We start from the raw sequence: 20,518 nt of genomic DNA on the forward strand, positions 1-20,518 counted from the left end.
CAGGTGCTGGGAATTCCAGGAACAAGTCCAGCTATGTGTTTTCTTTTCCTCCCTCCCTGTCTCTTCGTGTCATCCCTTCATCAAGCCGAGATAACCTGGGCCTCCTCCCTGGGCCAGACCCTGCTCCTTCCTTTATGCCTCCCCCACCCGCCTCTCCTCTGCTCAGCCTCTCCCCTCCTCCCCTCCCCACTCCATGCCTGCTTCCCGTTCAGCCTCCCTCCCTGCAGGGCCCTGGTCTGGCTCTGCCGCCTCTTGCCCCTTGCCCTCTGGCTCTCTCTGCCCTCTTCAGAGCCTTCTGGATGCTTTCAGGTCATATTTGAGGTCAGGGTAGGAAACAGGACGTGGGACCCCCGTATTCTTCTGACTGATGGAGGGAGAAAGAGTGAAATGGGCGTTGGAGGAGGCTTTGGTCAGGAATGTCTTCCTAGCTTCTGGTTGTTGATTTTGAGATAAAGAAGGAAGTGGCTCATCCATTCAGGATGCCTTCTCCCAGCTACTGGATTCCCAGGCACTGACTCCTGCTCAAGGTGGCAGCTCCTTGACTGATTCTCTGGGGGGTGGGGGGCGGGGCGCGACAGACCTTCCTTCCCACTGGGCTAAGTGCTTAGGGCTTCTTTCTGGAGTTGCTGGGCTCGGGAGGGGCCGCCCCCGAGCAGTGCCGGTCTGAGGTTGCAAGCCTGGCCTTCCGTGTTATCCCCCAGTGTCAGTTGCTGAGTTGTGTCCGACTCTTTGTGACCCCATGGACTGTAGCCCGCCAGGTTCCTCTGTCCATGGGATTCTCTAGGCAAGAATACTAGAGTAGGTTGCCATTCCCTTCTCCAGGGGAATCTTCCCGACCCAGGGATTGAACCCAAGTCTCTTGCACTGCAGGCAGATTCTTCCGTGTTATACTTGCTTCCGAAAAGGGGGCTTCTGCAGACTCTTTCTCCTCCCACAGGGTCCTCCAGGATCTCGAGGCCCACCGGGCATGAGGGGAGCAAAGGGACGCCGGGTAAGTGGGGCCCAGCCCCCTGGGGCAGATGCTGGCAGGGGCCACCTGCTTGGAGAGACCCCTCCTGATCCTTCCCTCCCCACCCCAGACCTGAGATCTATGACTTTCAGAGCACCAGCCAGGGTTCCAGGCTCCTGCTGGGTGTGACTCTCAGTGTGGGAACCCCACTCATCTTTCACAGCCCACTTCTGAGTACCAGGCCTTGCCATCCAGGAGGCACGGGGGGCTCTGTGGCACCAATGCTTTGTCTGTTCCTGTGTTTGTTCATGCACTCGTTTGCCTGCAATTAGGCACCTCCTAGGGGCCAGCCATTGTTAGAGGTTCTGTAGATATCATGAGAATAGCACCCTCAGGACCCCTGCGTGGCTTTGTGGCTCCATCAAGGCCAAACAGACAGTACAGGGTCATGAACACATTGATGGCAGCCTGGGAGCCTGGAGGAGGCATCTCACCTGGCCAGGGTACCCGGGAACACGTCAAGCAGAGGCAGATGCTTAAACAGATGCCAGGTTCCAGACAGAGAGGAAGCCCTAGGGTGAGCTGGAGTGGCATGTTTAGGAATCCCCATTCAATAGAGGAGCCAGGGAGAGGAGTGAAACCAAGAATTAGAAGCTATCAAACCAAGTGGGCCTCAGACACCACAGCTAGACCTGTGGGCAATGCTTCAAGGGTAGTGGGGAGCCACAGGAGGTTTTACACAGGGCTGGCCTGAACATGGTAGCCAGAGGTGATCACTAATACTTACTCTGTGCTGAACACTATCTATCACATGCCTTGACTCAGTTAATCATCAACATGACCCTATAATTAAGAATAGGTGCTAGTCTTAATTCTCATCATACAGAAAAGGAAAGTAAGGCTCAGAGAGGTTGAGTGACTTGCCTTAGGTTGCACAGCTAGAAAGTGGCAGGACTGTGTTTTGAACCCAGGGATTCTGACTTTTTTGGAGGCAGGGAGGGCTGATGGGGCGGTTTCCTGCCCCCAGTGGATGTTCAGGTGCCAGGACAGCAGCTCTGTGAAAAGGAAACAGGATGGCACGGGTGGAGCAGGCGGCCTGGCCTGTATTCAGGCTTATTCAGGGGATCTGAGACGGCTCTTCTCTTCCTGGCTAAATTTCAAGTAGTTGAACAATTTCCCCTGAACCAGATGGTCTGAGCAGTCGGCCTGCGAGAGGTGAGATTTAGAGGCATTCCTTGGACCCGGCAGGGCCTCTCCTTGTGCCATGTCCTGGTCTCTGCCAGTGGCTGAGGCCCGTTGGCAGCCGGGTTCCACCCTGGCCCTCTGCACATCCTCTCCTGCCCCAGGATGCCAGGTTAGCAGGAGGGGGAGTTGCCCTGCCCCCCACAACCTGCCGGATGCACAGGCTCAGGCCCCCGTCAAGTCACAGAGCTTCCTGCAGCCGTCTGACCATCTTTCCCAGTGGTGGCTTGAAGAAGGTATCTCCTCCTTGATAATACTCAGGTTCCAGACCACAGAATCTTCAGGGCTGGAAGGGGAACTTCAGGAACACAAGCCCCCTCCCCTGGCTGGGTTTGGTGGAGATGCAAAACCTGTCGGACCCTGTGCCCTGGGTCCCCTGCCTGACAGGCCACGTTTGGCCACTTCGTAGATGACGTGGTCCCTGAGGGCGGGCGGGGACTGGAGAGGTGCCCGCTGAGCCAGTTAAAGAGCTCAAATCTGGGCCATCTCCCCGTGTAGCTCCTGGCTTCCCCTGTGACCCTGGCAAGCCCTTGTGCCCTCTGGGCCTCAGTTTCCCCAAATACGCTCTGGGAAATGAGCTTCGATGCCTGCAAGGCCCTGCTTGTTCTCTGCCCGCGTGCAGGATGGGCCCCGCTACCCACCACCTGTCTCCCCTAACCCCTGAGTCCCCTATCCCCCTGCCTGGGGAAGAATGAGCACAGAGGTCAAGTCCAGGGCCAGGATGGGGCCTCAGATCCTGAGCTCTTCTTGGTAGAGCTGCTGATCAGGGTCTGGGTCCGTGGGTCACATAGGGGCACATCTCAGGCTTTCCAGTGACCAGCTCAGGGACTTCAGGCCAGCTTCTTCCCCCACCCCACATTTATTTGGCTGCACCGGGTCTTAGTGTAGCATTCTTTGCCAGATGCAGATCTTTTTTTGAGGCATGCATTGTCTTTAGCTGTGGGCACGTAGGATCTAGTTCCCCAACCAGGGATCAAACCTGGGCCCCCTGCATTGGGACCTCGGGGTCTTTCCCCACCAGGGAAGTCCCTCACACCAGTTTCTCTGTAAGGCTCAGTGCCTGACATTAGGTGGAAGTTGTAAGGAGCCAGAATTTGAACTCAACAGCCAAATGCCCAATTTTTTCCCACTACTAACCGGTCACTGTTTACCAGTGTGGGAATGAACTCCCTGTCTCAGGGAGTATCAGGTGAGAGCCTGGGGCAGGATATTGCAGAAGACAATGTCTAAAAGTCCTCTTACTTGGGAGACTCTGCTATCTCTCTCCAAAACCACTTTGACAGAGTCATGAGGATTCTGCGACCCAAGAGCCTGCACTGAGCTCTGCTCGTGTGAGTGGGGCTGAGAGCTCAGCAGATCTGGCTTTGAATCCCAGCTCCTCCTCCCCTCTGACCTTGGGCAGCTGACTTACCCTCCCTGAAGCCCCAGCTTTTCCTCTATAAAAGGGGTCAGCAGCAGAACCGACCTCTTTGGATGGCCGTGGGGAGACGCTTCCTCTGCCAGCACCGCCCATGGTGAGCACCTGGAAGGGCAGCGGTGCATAGCGAGTGCCGGGCACACGTTCACTCCCTTTTCATCCCTTATTCACAACAACTGTGATTGGCCAGATTTTCTGTCCTCTGGGGCTCCTACCCGCCAAGCTAGAAGCCCAGCCTGGCTGGGAGGCAGCCGCAGCTGTGACTGCGAACCTGTTCCTGGGGAGTGGCTACACAGGAAGCGATTTGTGGCTCTGAAACCCAGACCTGCCTCCCGTGTTCAGTGTTGCCCTGGGGAAGGAAGGGGCAGGTTTGGGGCACCCGCAGGACATAGAATGAGCTGCAGAGAGGCCCAGAGCAGGGTTAGGCTCGCCTCTCCCTGCACAGGAGAACTGGGGAGGCGGGTGGCTGGGGCCTCTCTACTTTTTCCTCTCCCCAGACAAGAAAGCTTGGTCCTATTTCCCCCAGCAAACCCCAGGTCTTCCCAGAGGATAGCAGTGCCTCCCAGGTAAGAGGAATTTTAGATATTGTGTCCTGGGAAACCGTGCCTTGGCCCTGACTTGCATAAGCCCTTGTGATGGGGAACTCACTCCCTCACTGATTAAAATAGAGACAGGTAGTGGTGGAAAAAAGTGGGCGTCTAGCTGACTTAGAGTCACAGGCTGGTTCCTCCACCTACTATCAGGGCTGCCACAGGCTATTTCCTTATATGTCAAATGAGGAAAATAGCTTTCACGATGATTGCTGCTGCTGTTGATGCTATTATTATTGTTATAGATCTCATAGCTTTCTTGCAGAGAGACTTTGATTCCCTGAGTAAAGAGGGTGCTGTGTGATTCAGGCCAAGCCATCAACACCTCTGGGCCTCCGCTCTGTTCCTAGAGCTGTCCCTTTCCAGGAAGGTTTATGCTCAGGTAGAAACAGAGGTCGGGGCTCAGCAGCCATCTCTGGAGGACACAGAGGCCTGCCATCAGCTCAGCCTCTGTCCCAAGTCTCAGGACCTGGGGTGCCCTGCATCTCCATTTATCTCCATCTCTACCAAGTCCTGTATGAATCAGGGGTGTTAAGTCCAACAGGTGGTCTGATAATATCCACCTGAGACTGAGGCCCAGAGAAAGGAAGGGGCTTCCCTGGGGTCACACAGCAAGCCAGCAGCAACACCAGGACTCGCACCCACACCCTCTAATCAAACCTCATCTTGAACCCATGAACATTCTCAGCCTGATATAAGCTGCCTATACTAAGCAGGGCCCTGAATCCAGATTGCCCAGGCCAGCCGTTGCTTTGCGCCCCTGCCCCTCGGGAGCCTGCAGCCCCCTTTGGCAAAATCAGATCTTCTGAGAACTTAACTGTATGCCAGGTGCCGAGCTGCCCATGTGCATTACTTCCTGCCTGGAGGGAGCGATTTCTTATTCCCATTTCAGAGATGGTATAACTGAGGCTCAGCCAGGAGCTGTCACTTTCCCCTAGACACAGCATTTCCTAAGCAGCACTGTGCCTGGTGCCGGACCCCTGGGAGTTCTGGGCGGAGGCCTGAGACACCAGGAGCAAAGACTCGCAGCCACGTGGTCTCCTGGCCCAGGTTGAGTTCATCCGTGAGCACTGTTTAAGGCTGCGACGTGGAGTTGAAACATGGGGAGTCCCAGGTAGCTGATAAGAGAAATGATAACTTTTTCTGGTTCCATTATTAACTGAAAATATCCTTGTCCAGTATTTAAATGATTTCTCACTTTTCTCTTCCCTCATACCCCCTCCCCTGAGATGCCTCCCTGGCCCCTTTTGTGGCTGGTCTCCACACTCCCAGACTAGGGTGGGCCAGCCTCCTTCACAGCCTCCTCCTCCTTGTCTTCCCAACACCCAACACAGCCTTTCTGGCCCCTATAGAACGAACACTACACTGTTCTCCTTGGGGGACCCCAGGGCACCCTCATCTGTGTTCCTATGGGAGGCCCGTAGAACCCTGCAGGGAATACCAGCTGCTTATATAAGGGACCGTAAACAAATTCCCTCCCTTGCAGGGCCTCAGTGTTCCCATCTGTGCAGTGAGGGGGAGGGAGAGAGTCTGCCTGCCCCAGGGGCCTCCCAGTTCTCAAGAGACCGGACATCCTGTCTCAAGGGTCAGATTTGAGCCCAAGGCTCCAGCCACAGCTGCCCTGTGCCTGCCCCTCCTCACGTGAGCTGGGCCAGAGTAGCTGCTCATCTGGCTGGAGAGGGGGCAGCTCCATAGCTCTGACCATGTGGAGACCCTTCCCCAGGTGTCCTCTGTCAGGTTCCCCTGAGGACCGTGGTCCACAGGCTGCTTCAACCCCACGTGTGCTCTGGGAAGAGCAGGGGACGGAGTCTGAAGACCTGACTGCCGGGCCGTGGCCACATGTCTCTTGGCTCTGCCCTCTGTTTCCGAATCTGTGAAATGGGTTGGCTGGCTGATTCCACCCCCCCACCCACCCCCACCCCAGCTCCTCCCCCTCCAAGGTTTCTTTAAACAGGGTTTCAATTTACCACCAGGCCCACTCCAGAACGGTAGGGCCTCTGACTGCATCCACTTACGCCAAGGCCTCTGCAGAGCCGTGTTAGCAGACACATTGCTCTGGCTGACCCACCTGCGGGTGGGGAGTGTGTGGGAGGCAGGGAGGCAGAGGGAACCCCCGCTTGTGCAGGGAAGAACGCAAGGCTCTGGGCAGCCCCGCCTCCTGGTTCCCAGCCCAAGGGAGACCCCTGCTGTCCACTGTGCTAGCCCCTTTTTCCTATTCCAGGGACCCCGAGGACCGGACGGACCAGCTGGGGAGCAGGGGTCCAAGGGCCTGAAGGTACTGACCCCCACCCCCTTCCTCTCGTCTCCTGACCCAGGGTGGTGGGTCAGGAATCCAGACTCGCCGCCTCCTCTGTAACAGGCCCCTCGGGGACAGCAGGGCGTCCCTGAGAGGCTGCAGGGCATGCTCCTGAGAGCTTATCTGGCCACACTTCCTGGGGTTGGCATGCCCCCAGTGTGGGGACAAGGAAGGGAGAATGAGCTATTAGACTGAGAGAGACAGAGAACACGTGAGTGAGAGAGACAGAGGAGACAAGAATGAGAGAGAGGGAGGCGGAATCAGGCCTGGCCCCTGACTCCCCAAGCCCTTCCAGGATCCCTGATTGCTGAGACGGCTTCCGCCCTCATCGGGATGCAGGGGTCCGTTGTTCTCGAGCCACAGCTCCTGGCCAATAGCCATCCACTGCCCCTAGTTTGCCCGCCTGCACACTGGGGAGGTGGGGTGTATGTGGTGACCCCCGGGGCTCCTATCTCCCATGGAAGCAAGAGTCCCTTCTCAGGGAAGAGTCCTCCCCAGCACCCACTGCGCCCCTCATGCTTGGCTTCCTGCAGGGCCCGCCAGGACCACAGGGCAGACTGGGCCAGCCCGGGCAGCAGGTATGTGAGGCCGAAGCTGCCAGCCCCTCTCCCTGCTCCCTGTTCTGTGATACGTGCTCCTAACAGCCCGCGTGTGCTTCCAGGGCGTGGCTGGCGAGCGAGGGCACTTGGGCACACGAGGCTTTCCTGTAAGTAGCGCCGCCGGTTCGTGAAAGTCTCTCTGTGGGACTTGGCGGGGAGGAAATAGCCCCATTAGCCACCTTTCTCATCCTGCTGTGGAAATCCTGAAGGTTCTAGCTGCCCACTCCCGCCCTGAAGACCCTCCAGCCTGTCTGTTCCCCTCTGGGACTCAGGCTCCCATGTGTCACATGGCAGGACCCTCATTCCATACAACAGCTTGACTGAGACCCAGGGGCCAGGCAGGGCGGGGAAGGCCAGGGAGGGACTGAGGTCAGTTTGCTTTGTCCCTGCAGGGCCTCCGGGGTCCTTCCGGTCCCCCAGGTGCCAAGGGCCTCCCAGGAGAACCGGTAAGTGCCCATTCCCTTGCTCTTTGCATCTTTGCCCCTGGCAGGCTGGTCTCAGCTGCGTCCTCACCTGCTGGGTGGTGGGGGTGGGGGGTGTTGTCCTGTGATGAGACCAGGAGAGGGGTTAGAGAGGGGCAGTGTGGGGCTCTACCACCCCCATGGATAGGCTTTGGGTCCGGGAGAGAACACTGGCTGGGGAAGTTCGGGGCTCTGGATTGGGTCTACCTGCCTTGCCTTCCAGCCTCAGTTTTCTTGCCAGTAAGATGGGCATAATGGTTCCTCTCTTGTCATCCTGTGGTGAGGATGAAATAAGGAAGCGTGTAGAGAGTGCTTCAGTTCAGTTCAGTCGCTCAGTCGTGTCCAGCTCTGCGACCCCATGAAGTGCAGCACGCCAGGCCCAGTGCTTAGCACAGCGCAAAGTGCAGGGAGCCGCATCCTTCAGGTCTGCGAAGGAGAGAGGGCAGTGTGCAGATAAACCCACACGCTGTCGGGGCCCTGCAGAGTCCAGCATGGCTGGTGCGGTCAGAGCTGGATCTCGGGGAAGGCGGGACGCGGTCACAGGGGCCAGTCACCCAGAGCCACGGATGGAGTTAGTTCTTTGTCCCAGAGGCAACAGGAAGCTGTTGAGGGGATGGAAACAGAGGGGACCTTTTAGGAGATCTCCCTGGAAGGGTGGGTTTTCACAGAGTCGGACACAACTGATGCGACTTAGCAGCAGCAGCATACGCTGTGTTGAGGAGCCCCATGAAGAGGCTGTGGCTGTACTGATGGTGATGAAGACAGCACCGTCTTGGGGCTTGGGAGGAGCGATCTGGGGGACAGGGGGAGGACTGGAGATCAAGCAGCCCACATCTAGAAGCTCGGGCAGATGTCCTTTGGAACAATGGGTGGGCGAAACTGCATTCCAGGCCGAGGGCACAGAGTGAGTGAGGCTCGGGAGCCAGCCGGAGGCTTCTGAGCAGGGGAGGCCGCCCTGAGTCTTCAGAGATGCCTAGGAGAGGGTGCTGGTGGATGGGTAGGGGGTGATGCTGGATGCAGGTGAGGAGGGAGCTCAGGACCAGGGTCCTCAGTGAGGCGGGGGTGGGGGTGAGACCTGCAGAGTCCCAGGCTCCAGGGTCCTCGCCCTCACCTGTCCCTCCAGACTGCACTACCAAGCCTCGGACCCCAAAGAGGGCCCAGGCTGGCTTCTCCCGACTGTCTGTGTGTCTGTCTATCTTCCAGGGCCCTCAGGGACCCCAGGGGCCAATTGGCCCTCCCGGAGAGATGGGACCCAAGGTGAGTGCCGAAGGCCCTTGTTCACCCTGTGGTCTTGCTGGGGAGGAAGCAGCCCTTCCCGGCCCTTCTCCTCGGGGCTCCCTGTCCCGTGTCCTGCAGGCACTGGTGGGGAGATGGCCTGGCAGAGAAGGTAGATCTACCATGATGCCAGAGGGGGTGGGGTTGGGCTCCCCAGCCCAGGGGCAGCGGGTGGGATGTAGGCATGCCAGGACCCTCATGGGGGGTTGGCAGTGCCTCTTTTTCGGCACGCTTTTTGGCAATATCCCCCATCCTGACCCTGCTGGGACTTCATCCTGACACGGAGGTTTGACTACTGAACCAATCCTCCTAAGGTCTTGCAGCAAGGAGCTTGAAAGGGGTCTCAGGCACCCCTGCCTTCTCCAGGGGAGAAAACTGAGCCCTAGGGTTTATGCAGGGGCTGTGGCCATGCTAGTGATGATAACTTGGGGATCTCTCCCACCCTTGTCATCCTGGCCTGGCTGCAGAGAGAAGAAGGGCTGGAATCCCTCAGCCCTGAATGTAGCATCTGTTGGCTCCCTCCCCTGTTGTTATGTGAATCATGAAATTTTCCTCTCCTCGCTTGCCAAGGGCTCCTACCGTGGTCAACCACACTCATGGGGAGGGCGAAGGCTCCAGCAGCCTCTGGGTAGCCCCAAGGCTCCGCAGTCTGAGCCCAACCACCCCGCCCCTCACCTAGTCCCAGTTCTAAGCTCCCAAAGGCTGCAGCCTGCTCCCAGCTCTGGGTCTCTCGGGGTGTGTGACCTCGGGCATGTCCCTTGCCCTCTCTGAGCCTGCCTCAGTTATCTCCTCCCTTGGCAACCAGGGAAACCAGGGACCAGCCCTTGCTCTAGGATGGACCCATGGCATTTTTTTTTTTTTTTTTTTTGCAGGGACCACCAGGTGCATTGGGAGAACTGGGCCTTCCTGGGGAAGCTGGCATGAAGGTAAGAAGGGGATGAAAGAAGAGAAAAATAACTTGCTGAAACCAACTCCCAGCTGGCGGCCACGTCCTCTCCGTGGAAGAGAAATGAGCCTTTCTTGTGCCCTGGATAATGGGTTCTCTGTGCTCCTGGCTGGGGAGTAGGGCTTGGCCATGGCCACAGCAGATGGCCCAGCCGGCCTGGAGCCCCCTTCGCTGCCCCCCCACCGTCTGGCAGTGTTTTCTCTGGCACCTGCCCCATGCCGGGGCGGCCGGACCTCCTGGTCTCCTGCGATAGCATCTGCGTTTCAACGCTAGTGCCCCTCATTACCTGCAGGGAAACAGGAGCCTATTGATCCCTGGGCTCTGGGGAGACCCCGTCCCCGCTCTGCTGTTGGAAGAGGACCCGCTCCCTGTGCAGGACTTGGAGGCCTGGAACCTTCAGTCTTGACTTAGTTTCAGAATCTTTTGCTGGAATAATGCAAGAAACTACCCCATGTATAAAACAGAAATGGGACAGTTCTGGTTGGGGCCGGGCTGGGGACTCAGAGCTCCGCCTCCTCCTTGTGCCTGCAGACACCGGTAGAGAGAGAGTGTGGCTTGGAAACCTCCAGATGAGAGAGACCCTTCTGGGGGTCTTTTGGAGGATGTGGGGGACGTTTAGGGCTTCCCAGGTGAGTCACTGGTGAAGAATCCGCCTGCCAGTAGACACAGGAAACGCGGGTTTGATCCCTGGGTTGGAAAGATCCCCTGGAGGAGGAAATGGCAACCCACTCCAGTATTCCTGCCTGGAGAATCCCACGGACAGAGGAGCCTGGCAGGCTGTAGTCCATGGGATTGTAAAGAGGCAGATATGACTGAGTGACTCAGCACACATGCATGTACAAGGGACATTTACTCTGATTCATTTAGGGCCTCTTCCTCATTTGGGTTTCTCTCCAGGGCTCTCAGGGGGTGGGTAAAGGTGATCAGCCTCAGAGTTGCCATCTCTGTATTTGATACTCCCTGGAGCCAAACTAACTGCTTGGGTTTGGATCCTAAAGCTGTCACTTAGTAGCTTCATGAGCTCGGACTGGTTACTTAACCAACAGTCGCTCAGTCTCCTCATTTGTAAAAGCAGACCCCTTCCCTGGCAGGGCTGTTCTGACAACTAGCTGTGTGAAATAAAAAAGCACTGAAACAGGGCTGTACGTGTGAGCTAAGCTGTGATGGTGGTGTTAGTGGTGGTCCTGAACATGCCCAGGGCTTACTGGGAACAGGGGCTGTGGTTGGCATTTCACAATTTCTCTCTAGTCCTGGAGAAGACTTGGGCCCACCCCTGCTTCCCCCACATCAGAACTGATGAGAACAAGAAGGTGGGGTGAGAGCTGGGCTGGTCCTATCCTCCTACCCATGGACTTGTGTTTGGCTTCTCCTAGGGTGACCTTGGGCCTCTGGGCATCCCTGGAGAGCAGGGCCTCATTGGGCAGCGGGTAAGTCAAAGCAAATTGATTCTCCCTGGAAAGTCCCCTTCCCTATCCCCCATGGTATTTGGTGGAGGGAGGGCCTTTACTCAGCTTCCCTGAGCCTCAGTTTCCCTGAGCCTCAGTTTCCTCAGCTGTACAAACAGACCACGAATTTCTGCAGCCTCATCCAGCCTGCCTCTTGGCAGGCCAGCATTTCTGCAATGCAGAGGTGCTCTGCAGAGAAAAGCATTCTGTGGTCAAAATGTTTGAGATTCTGCATGCTCGGTGTTCCCTCTTACAGGTTAGCGGGAGCATTTTCAAGGCTCTGAGAAGGACTGCAACCAAGAAATTGGGGGTTCTTTTTGTGGGGATCCAGAATCTCCAAACTTATTTGACCTCCAAGTGTTTTTATTGACAAACACCTGTTATCACCCTGTTCCATGGAAAGTTACGTGGAAGGTTATCTTTCCTTTTACCAAAATAAACCCACAGAGCTTGGCTTCCTTTGAGAAGCTTTGGGACATCTCTGCACCCATCTGTCTATGTCCTGTGCTTGAATTATAAGGTCCCTGCCTAAAAGTGGACTCTGGGTGCTGTGAGGGATACAGAGCAAGCATCCTTTAGCACCTTACGGATGGGGAAGGTGGGGCCCAGGAGTGAGAGAGAGTTAGTGTGGAGGGCTTGGTTAGTGCAGGCACCAAGCACCCAATCCAGTTTCTCATATGTGCCTTTTTCCAATGCCTCCTACTACTCCCTGCCTAAAGTTAAGAGGCTCCACAAACTGAGCTAAGATGTAAAACGAGGGAAGAAGGCCTTGAAAATTGAGCAGTATAGTTTCTTGGAGTACTGTGTTAAGCAGGATCCTGAGGCTCCATCTGGGGTCACTAGGAAAGAGCATGACGTGCACTCACTTGATGCCCACTGTGTGCCAGGCACTTCACAGCAGTGAGTAACAGAAGGCCCTGTCCTCATGAAGCCTCATTCTAGTAGATCGATTAATGATGTCTGCCATGGACGCAAGAGGAATGGCTAGTAGGTTGACCAGTGATGCCTGCCATGGACACAGCAAGGATGGAATCTATACCCTTGTCCCGTCTATACCATCCCTGTATTTGATGATTTCTGAGGCCCCTTTCAGCTCAGATGCTGAACAGCTATGAACAAGCAGAGGGAGACACAGACAGTTTGACAGCCCGTTAGAGACCCGAGACATCCAGAGGTATCTCTGGAGCCAGAAAGGCGAGCAGGGAACCTAGCTGAAGGTCAGATGGGGATTCAGGGGCTTGGTATCATTCCTAAACTTGCTGGCAAGAAAGTCTGAGAAATGGCCTCACTTTCCTCATCTGAGAAATGGGATTCCACCAAGGTGTTTTATGAAGGCTCACTCCAAATTCCCAGAAGAATATATCTAACAGCCAACATCTGTGGGATGCTTATACTGGCTCTCATAGGAACCCTTAAAGAAAGTGTATCAGCCCATTTTCAGATGAGGAAACAGACACCCATGGGGGCTAAGAAGGTTGTTTGTGGCCAGACCACCATGAATGGGAAGCCCAGTGGGGGCACTGAGGTCTGACATCAAAGCCTGTTCAACCAGTAGGCTTCACTACCTCCCCAGTCCAGCCAGCCCACCTGGACACAGGACTAGTACTTTCTATCTTGGGTAGCCCCTGCCCCACCCCAGCCTGCACACAGAACAGGCTGTGGCTTGGGGGTCTGCTCCACTGCTTATTTGTTGCCAGACATTCTGGGGCACTACTAGAGGAGATCAGGGTTGGGGTCTTGCTCTAGTGTGGGGGAGGAAATAAAATCACACTGGAACCCCCTCCCCAGTAATGTCTCCTCATCTTTCCTACTACCCTTTCCAGGGAGAGCCAGGCCTCGAGGGTGACAGTGGCCCTGCAGGGCCTGACGGGCTGAAGGTAAGTGTCCTTCTGGTGCAGAGTCTGGGGGAGAGGGAATATTCTGGAACTGCCTTCTGCCTCTGGCCCCACTGCCATCCCATCCAATACCCAGGTATTCCCCCAGAAGCACTGTGTTCTCATAAACTCCGAGATCAGTCCTCCAGCTTCTAGGGAGCGCAGGCTGTGTAGGGGTAAGCCCTGCTCGGCGCCCGCTCCCTACCCTGCTCACGGACTGGGGACTAACCCCACCTTCTACTCCTCACTGCCGCCTTTCTCCTCAAAACTGCAGCTTCTCTTGGCTCAAGGTGGTACCAGGCCAGAAGCTTTAATATCTATTATCTTCCAGACATCTTAAAAGATCAGAAGAATAATCACCATCCGTGACTCATAGCCACTATTTCTGGAGGAATAGGCACAGACTATCAGGGAATACACTAAGCCCTTTGTATGTATCACTTAGATCAGTGCTATGGGGTAAGTCCTGTCTTTGGATGAGGAAACTGAGACTCAGGTTAAGCAACTTGTCCAAGGACACACGCTAGTAAGTGGCACAGGCAAGACCTGAGAGTCGGCTACCTCTCTGCACCATGCCCCTGTTCTAAAGGTGAAGAGACTGGGGCTCAGGCTGAGGTGTGTGCATCCAGAGTCTATGCCTGTGAGTGAAAATCCAAAATCCAAACCCAGGGCTCGTTGGCACCAAAGCATGTGGGCCCATCTCAGCCCTGCTGGTGAGATTCATCTGTCAGCCACAGATGCTGGGGCCTTAAGAAGGTGCTAGGGCTCCCCCAAACCCCAGGGCAGGTGGGCATCGCTCTCTGTCTTTGCAGCCCCCACCCCTCACCTAGCCCTAAACTGTTGTTAGGTGGGTTTTCCCAGGGCTGACCTGTCCCAGCCCAGGCTTCCAAGTATCACATCCCAGGATTCCCTCGGTCACCACTGATTCTCCTATGACCTCAGATACACACCCCCTTCTCTGGGCCTGCGTTGCCCTGTCCCCAGGATGCCTAGGTGACAGGCCCCGGCTGGCTCCCCAGCTGCCTGCCTTTTGCTCGCAAGGTTGAGAGCGCCCCCTGTCTGCCGTCCATCTGCCTTCTTTCACCTCCAACCCTGCTGCATCCTAGGGTCTGGCTCCGGAGACCCAGAGCAGCTGATGGCCTCCCCACACTCTTTGACAAGTGCCTGCATGAATCGCGATGATGCTGATGAACATTCTGGCTAAAATGCTTTGTACACTCATACACTTGCGTCACCTGCCTTCAGAGCTTTAGATGAATTAAGCTATTTAACTCTCCCAGCAACCCTCCGGGCTGGATTCATTACCGCCTCCATTTGACAGATGAGGAAAGCAAGGAATGGTGTGTGGGGGCCTCCCTCACCTCTGGGCAGCCGCCTCACGTCTCCTTGGAATCTTTGCTGAGGTGGGGTGGGAGGGGGTCGTCCAGGCTTGGGCACCTCACAGTCACTCCTGCTCACTTGTGGTGGCTCCTGGGCCCTACTTCTTCCTCTTCCACTCCCTCCAAAGCCAATTCTACGTAGGGCTGGAATAGTTGTGCAGATGTGTGGTGTCTGGGCTTCCCTGGCGGCTCATATGGGAAATCTGCCTGCAATGCAGAAGACCCTTGTTCAGTCTCTGGGTCAGGAAGATCCCCTGGAGGGCATGGCAACCAACTCCAGTATTCTTGCCTGGAGAATCCCATGGACAGAGGAGCCTGATGGGCTACAGTCCACGGGGTTGCAAAGAGTCAGACACGACTGAAGCAACTTAGCACACACGCAGTGTCTTCCTGGGCTTTGCATGAATCCAGGAGAGAATCTATCTCCTTTACGGCGTTTGTCCGAGCATCACCTTCATGGCGAAAACAGCCTCTCAGACGTGCACAGCACTTTATCATTTATGCTGATTATCTCTTTTGAGTTTGCTGATGGTGGCAACCATGACAGGGATTCCTACTAATAGCTCACGTTTATCCAGCGCTTGGGCACTAGATGCTATGCTAAGCTGTTTACATGGATTATCTCCTTCACTCCCCACAGTAACACTTTGGTGCTTATTTTGCAAATGAGGAAACTTGCCCAAGTCAACAGCTGTTGAGATCTGAATCCAATAGCGGGGGAGGAGGTATTGTCCCCTGAGCAGAGAACCCTGGAGTGAGAAGAACCAGAACCCAGGGTCTTACCTGTGCTCTGCCGTGAGCTCACGTGTGGCGTTAGGAAGTCTCTACCTGTCTCTAGGCCTCATTTTCCCCATCTGTAAATATCGAGGATTGAGCTGGGCAACTTGTAAAGGTTATTCTGAGCCCTGACAGATGTCCTGGATTCTGGGACCCTAGTCCTTTACTCCCGGAGCCTTATCTGCATGGGATCCACCACTGGGTGTGTGGGAACCCAGGCTCTGGGGGTCTGGGTAGGTCTTGGAGCCAGTGCCCCTGCAGGGCCCAGGCTAGGGCCCCTCCCAGAAAGCCAGCCCAGCCACCTGGAACAGGCTCTCTGCCTCTGAGGGCGAGGAGAGCAGGTGGCCAGGATAACAGGCCAGAAGGGGAATCCTGGAGCCAAGAGCATCCACAGGAGGATTGTCAGGGCCAGCCTTGTCTCCATGCCAGGCTGGGCTTGGAATCTGAGCATCTCAGTGGGAAGGGACCTCAGAGACCCACCTGCTCAACCCTCTCCTGGTGCCCAGATCTGTTCTGCACTGGCCCACACCCCAGCTTGGCTCTTGCCTCCCTCAGCTGTGTCGTCTCTGGATCGCCCCCTACCACCACTCATTGGGGCATCCTCTCAGACCAGAGCTAGAAACTTCCCCAGCCATCCTGGGCCCCAGCTGCCTACACCCAGAGCCCAGGGCCCTGGCGCAACCAGCCTGCAGACTGCTTTCAGCGTTCTGGTTCCCAAGTTCCGGCTGCTTGCCCTGGTGCACCCTGCTCTTTCTGCTGGACCCACACCAGTCTATCAGTGTCCCTCGTAAAGTGTGGTGCCAGAAAACAAAACTGGCAAAGATGCTCCTGCCTCTCCAATCCTGCTCCTCCACCCACCCCTTCCTCCCCACCGTGGCTTCATACCCTTTCCCCGGGGGCTTCTCTGTCCAGTCACAGCTCAGCCACCTGCAGACCGGCCACAGGCCCCTGCTGCCCTGCCCCTCCCCACATCTGCCTGTACTGAAGCCCTTGCACCTGCTCTGCTCACGGGGCCCAAGGGCAAGAGCCCCATCGTGGCACAGCCCGGCCTGCTAGAACACGGCCTGAAATGACAAGTGCCGTGTAAGCATTCGCTGCCACCCACCCGACAGAGGAAATGTACTGCAACCAGTGAGAACGAGAGCTGCGCAGAGCAGACAGCAAAGGGAGCGCTTACTCTCAGTAAATGGAATAAGACATTTAAAAAAAACAATAGATGGAAACATGCAGTCCAGTTGGATTAAGCCTTTAAAGCTAAATTTACTAATTTCATTGCTTTGGAACAGTTGTTTCAGCTCTGAACCTGGTATGTAGCCATTGAAACTATTACTTGTTACTTATTGTAAATGGTTTTGTGTAAACAAGGGTTGAAAACGCAACTCAGAAACATGGAAAGAGTTTGTTCCGAGAGACTGAATCGGCTGAATTTTTTCCTTTATAAAAATTTCCTTAAGCTTTTTAAGGCTCTTGTTCTCCCAGTGTGTCTACAGGGCTGGAGAGAAAGCATCTCAGCCTTCCAGCCTGACCCTCTCCTGTAAACTGCACGGGGTGGGCGTGGTCGAGGTCTTCTCTTCCCTCTGATTGGCCCACTCCTTGGCCTAGGCAGGGCCCCTGGATGATGTCATGTACAACAGATGTGTTGTCTGTGCCAGGCTGACCCTTTTGGCTGAGCCATCAGGGGAATCCAGGGTCTGGTCGGCTCTGGACATCCCAATGGAGCCCTGAGGTTTGGCGCCTCTGATGGACTTGGTGACTAATTTATTCTCTCTCTGTCTTCCTTCCTCATGTCTTTCCACCCCAGGGGGACAGGGGTGACCCCGGGCCTGACGGTGAACGTGGCGAGAAGGGCCAAGAGGGACTGAAGGGCGAGGACGGGCCCCCCGGCCCCCCTGGCATCACTGGCGTCCGGGTGAGTGTGCACAGCTGTGTGCCAGCATTTGTGGCTCCCAGGTCAGAATAATACACTCGTGCCTTCCGGCGGTTGGGTGGGAGGTCGTTGGACAGCAGCCACCAAAGGGTCTTGTGCGTCTATCCTTCCTTCACTGGAGCACTTTGCAGAGCACAAACCTGGCTGTGTCCCTCCGTACCTTCCTAGTGCCCACAGGAATAACGTCACTCTCCTTGGTCTGTCTGCTGTGCCCTACACAAACCTGGACCCTGCTGACTCATCCTGCTCAGCCCCCACATTCAGCCACACTGAAAGTAGCAGGAGAGGCATTGGTCCGGTTGCTGCGTGAGCCTTCACTTGCTCTTGCCCGCTCTGGGTCACCCCTTGGTATGATGAAGGCTTTGGAAGAACGTGTGCTGAAATTGTTTTTGAGTTCCAGTGTTCCGGGAGCTCTTTCTTAGTGAACTTGTGAGCATCATGACTGTGGAATGGGCAGAAACACGTGGGGCAGAAATAGCCCTGACCCGGAGCCCGAAGGCCAGGTTCTGGCTCGAGCACCCACTGTCACTGTGACTTTAGGCGCATCGAACTGCCTCTCTCTGAGCTGCGGATTTTTCGTCTAAAGAACTGATGAAACTTTGGATAGGAAAGCACTTTATAAAATGAACTAGAAATGTAGCAAATTATCTTTATGAGTATGGAGGAGGACGTGACTGAAGCTGGTGGTGGTGATGATGTAGTCATGATGCGGGGGATGGTGATGGTAGTGATGAAGACGTGACTGAAGCTGGTGGTGGGATGATGTAGTCATGATGGGGGGGTGGTGATGGTAGTGATGAAGATGTGACTGAAGCTGGTGGTGGGATGATGTAGTCATGATGGGGGGGTGGTGATGGTACTGATGAAGATAGTGGTGATAGCAACAGTGAGGATGACGGCGGTGGGCGTGGCGGTGTGACAACGATGGGGATGGTGGTGATGCAGCGGTGAGGAGGGGTCAGCGTGGCTGTGGGTATGGGCTTGGTGATGCTGGTGATGCTGGTGGTAGAAGTGATGACGGTGTTGGTGTGTGATGATGGACGGGATGGTACTGATGTTAGTGAAGAGGATGGTGGTCATGGTGATGGTGACAGGGGGTCGATAATGGCGGTTGTGGTCGTGATAGTGATGATGGTCGTGGTGAGGATGGCGGGGCTGATGATGGTGGCGGGACTGATGCGCTGGTGTTGGTGGTGGCCGAGGCAGGGGTGTGACGTGGCTCTGGGGATGGTGTCGGTGGTGGGGTTGCAGTGTTTCTGTCCATATTTTGCGGTCACTGCCAGCTCTCAGACGCTGGGACTGGAAGGAGGTTCGCTGGGGCCAGACTGTGTGTGCGTCGGGTGGCAGAGGTGATGAGAGGCCTGTATTTGAGTGTCTTTGGCATTGAGGCCGCAGAACAGAAATCTCCCACTCTGTGGCCTGGAAACAGTGGAGGATTTAAAAATAGAATTTTATGAGCCGTCGGGGCCTTTCCAGAAATATATCTATATGGATGGAGCCCAGCAAATGTCTTCATTCTGGCCCTGCAGTCCCAGCCCACTGGATGCTCTCGCCCTTACTCAGGGTTTCCCACACCACTGGGGTGCTCCCAGCTGGAGCTGGGCCTGTCGGAACAGGGGGCCAGCAGGCTGCCCTGTCCGGGGGGACTCCCGTCTCCCTGGCCCTGGACTGCATTCTTTGTCCCTGACTCACTCCTCCTGCTGATGAGGAATCAGCCATTGCAGTCACCTCAGCCCACTGGCAGATGCCACCAGCTCCTGTAATCATGACTCACAATTGCCCAGACAGGACCGGCTTAGGAAAAGGGGTGTCCCAGAAAGTAAGAATCCGCATTTCGTTCTACCTAGCTGGGTGATCTGTGTCCGCAGGGTCTCCGTCTCCCCGAGACTGTTTCTTTAGCTCTAACGTGGGATAAACAGTCCCTTCCTCCCAGCCCTGTGGCCAGAATCGCCCAAAACATGATGCAGAGTTCAGATACAGTACCTGGCCCGTGACTGAGGCCATGCTGTATTTAATTACTGGAGGAGCAAAGGACCTTGAGATTGTCAAGCCCAGGGCTGTCAGCTCTGTGAGGCCAATACCACCTCTGCCCCCACTTGGCAAAGATGTGGATCACAGGAAACATGGGCATTGGGTGCAGAATCAGTTTGAGCCCAGGCAGTCTGCCTGGGGAGTGAGTGCTCTGCAAATCTGTGGATCTGCCTCAGTTTTCTCTCATTGCTCATCTTTTTCTCTCTTCCCCTCTTTACCTTTCAGGGTCCTGAAGGAAAACCAGGGAAGCAAGGCGAGAAGGGCCGGATGGGAGCCAAGGTAGGGACCCCTCCTCCTCCTTCCACCTGAATCGGGCCATGCGCCTGCCCCCTAGCTCCCGCCCTCCCCTCCCCTCTGCGGACACCTGGTGATACCCTGTCTCTCCCCCACTGCAGGGTGCCAAGGGCTACCAAGGACAGCTGGGTGAGATGGGCGTCCCTGGAGACCCCGGACCCCCTGGCACCCCAGGCCCTAAAGGGTCCCGGGGCAGCCTGGGACCAACGGTGAGAACTGTCTGGGTGGCTGGGGTGAGGGTCATGGAGCCGAGGGCAGAGAGGAAAGCATTGCCCACCTGACTTTGTGTCTGCCCTCCAGAAAGATCTTTGGAATTGTGGATCCCTTTGGGGACCTACAGAAGCTCTCGCCCCTCCCCCTGTAAAATACATACAGCACAGAATTTCTTGCCATTTGAAGGGAGTCTGTGGATCTTCTGAAGCCCTTTATAACCCCTGATTATCAAGTCCTGCTGTCAGGGTGTAGGGAAGGGACCAGACCCTTGAGGGTATTTTTATTGGACAAGGACTTTTCCCATTGGAAATAGATTCACGCCCGGGGGGCAGGATGAAGCTACTGAAGATTCCTGGGTGACCCTGAGGGTGGTCCAGCCCATTGCTGGCCGGCCCTGAAGGAAGGGCCCCTTAAGGGTTTGATCACTGCAGCAGGAGGAAGACCCCAAGAGGAACCGAGGGAAGGGGCAGACAAGGCTGGCACAGCATCTCTGAGCGGCCGATGTGCGCCGATAAACAGTTGTGCTTGTTCGCGGCATTTGCAAGATTCCGTGGTGTAAATGCTCCCACGGTAGCCGACTTCCAGCTACCAGCATGATGTCACTGAATGCAGACTTGGAGGGGATGTGTGAGAAAGCTCCATTAGCTGGTAGAGTCGGTCTGTATCCCCAGGGTTTCACATCCACGGGGGGTCCTGGAACTGTTCCCCTTCAGATACTGGCTACCCAGGGATAACAGTGTTTCTGCCACACAGATTCAATCAACAAAAATATCCTCATGAGCATAGATAATAACAAAATGTAG

The 20,518-nt window shown here is 55.8% G+C and overlaps 1 protein-coding gene across 6 annotated transcripts in view; it reads left to right on the forward strand.

Moving 5' to 3' along the window:
* The window catches only part of COL27A1 (collagen type XXVII alpha 1 chain), a 153,205-nt gene that overhangs the window by 99,585 nt on the left and 33,102 nt on the right, over positions 1 to 20,518 (forward strand). For all 6 annotated transcript variants that reach the window (XM_086413851.1, XM_086413850.1, XM_086413852.1 and 3 more), the window contains 12 exons: positions 938 to 991; positions 6,420 to 6,473; positions 7,028 to 7,072; positions 7,156 to 7,200; positions 7,486 to 7,539; positions 8,758 to 8,811; positions 9,702 to 9,755; positions 11,149 to 11,202; positions 13,044 to 13,097; positions 17,052 to 17,159; positions 19,434 to 19,487; positions 19,604 to 19,711. In XM_086413851.1, the coding sequence (XP_086269977.1) occupies positions 938 to 991; positions 6,420 to 6,473; positions 7,028 to 7,072; positions 7,156 to 7,200; positions 7,486 to 7,539; positions 8,758 to 8,811; positions 9,702 to 9,755; positions 11,149 to 11,202; positions 13,044 to 13,097; positions 17,052 to 17,159; positions 19,434 to 19,487; positions 19,604 to 19,711 (738 nt within the window). The remainder of the gene's footprint in view (positions 1 to 937; positions 992 to 6,419; positions 6,474 to 7,027; positions 7,073 to 7,155; positions 7,201 to 7,485; positions 7,540 to 8,757; positions 8,812 to 9,701; positions 9,756 to 11,148; positions 11,203 to 13,043; positions 13,098 to 17,051; positions 17,160 to 19,433; positions 19,488 to 19,603; positions 19,712 to 20,518) is intronic.

The sequence above is a fragment of the Bos grunniens genome, chromosome 8 (assembly GCF_055505025.1).
Source record: "Bos grunniens cultivar Pamir isolate PY7600 chromosome 8, Bosgru_T2T1.0, whole genome shotgun sequence".
Lineage (NCBI taxonomy): Eukaryota > Metazoa > Chordata > Mammalia > Artiodactyla > Bovidae > Bos > Bos grunniens.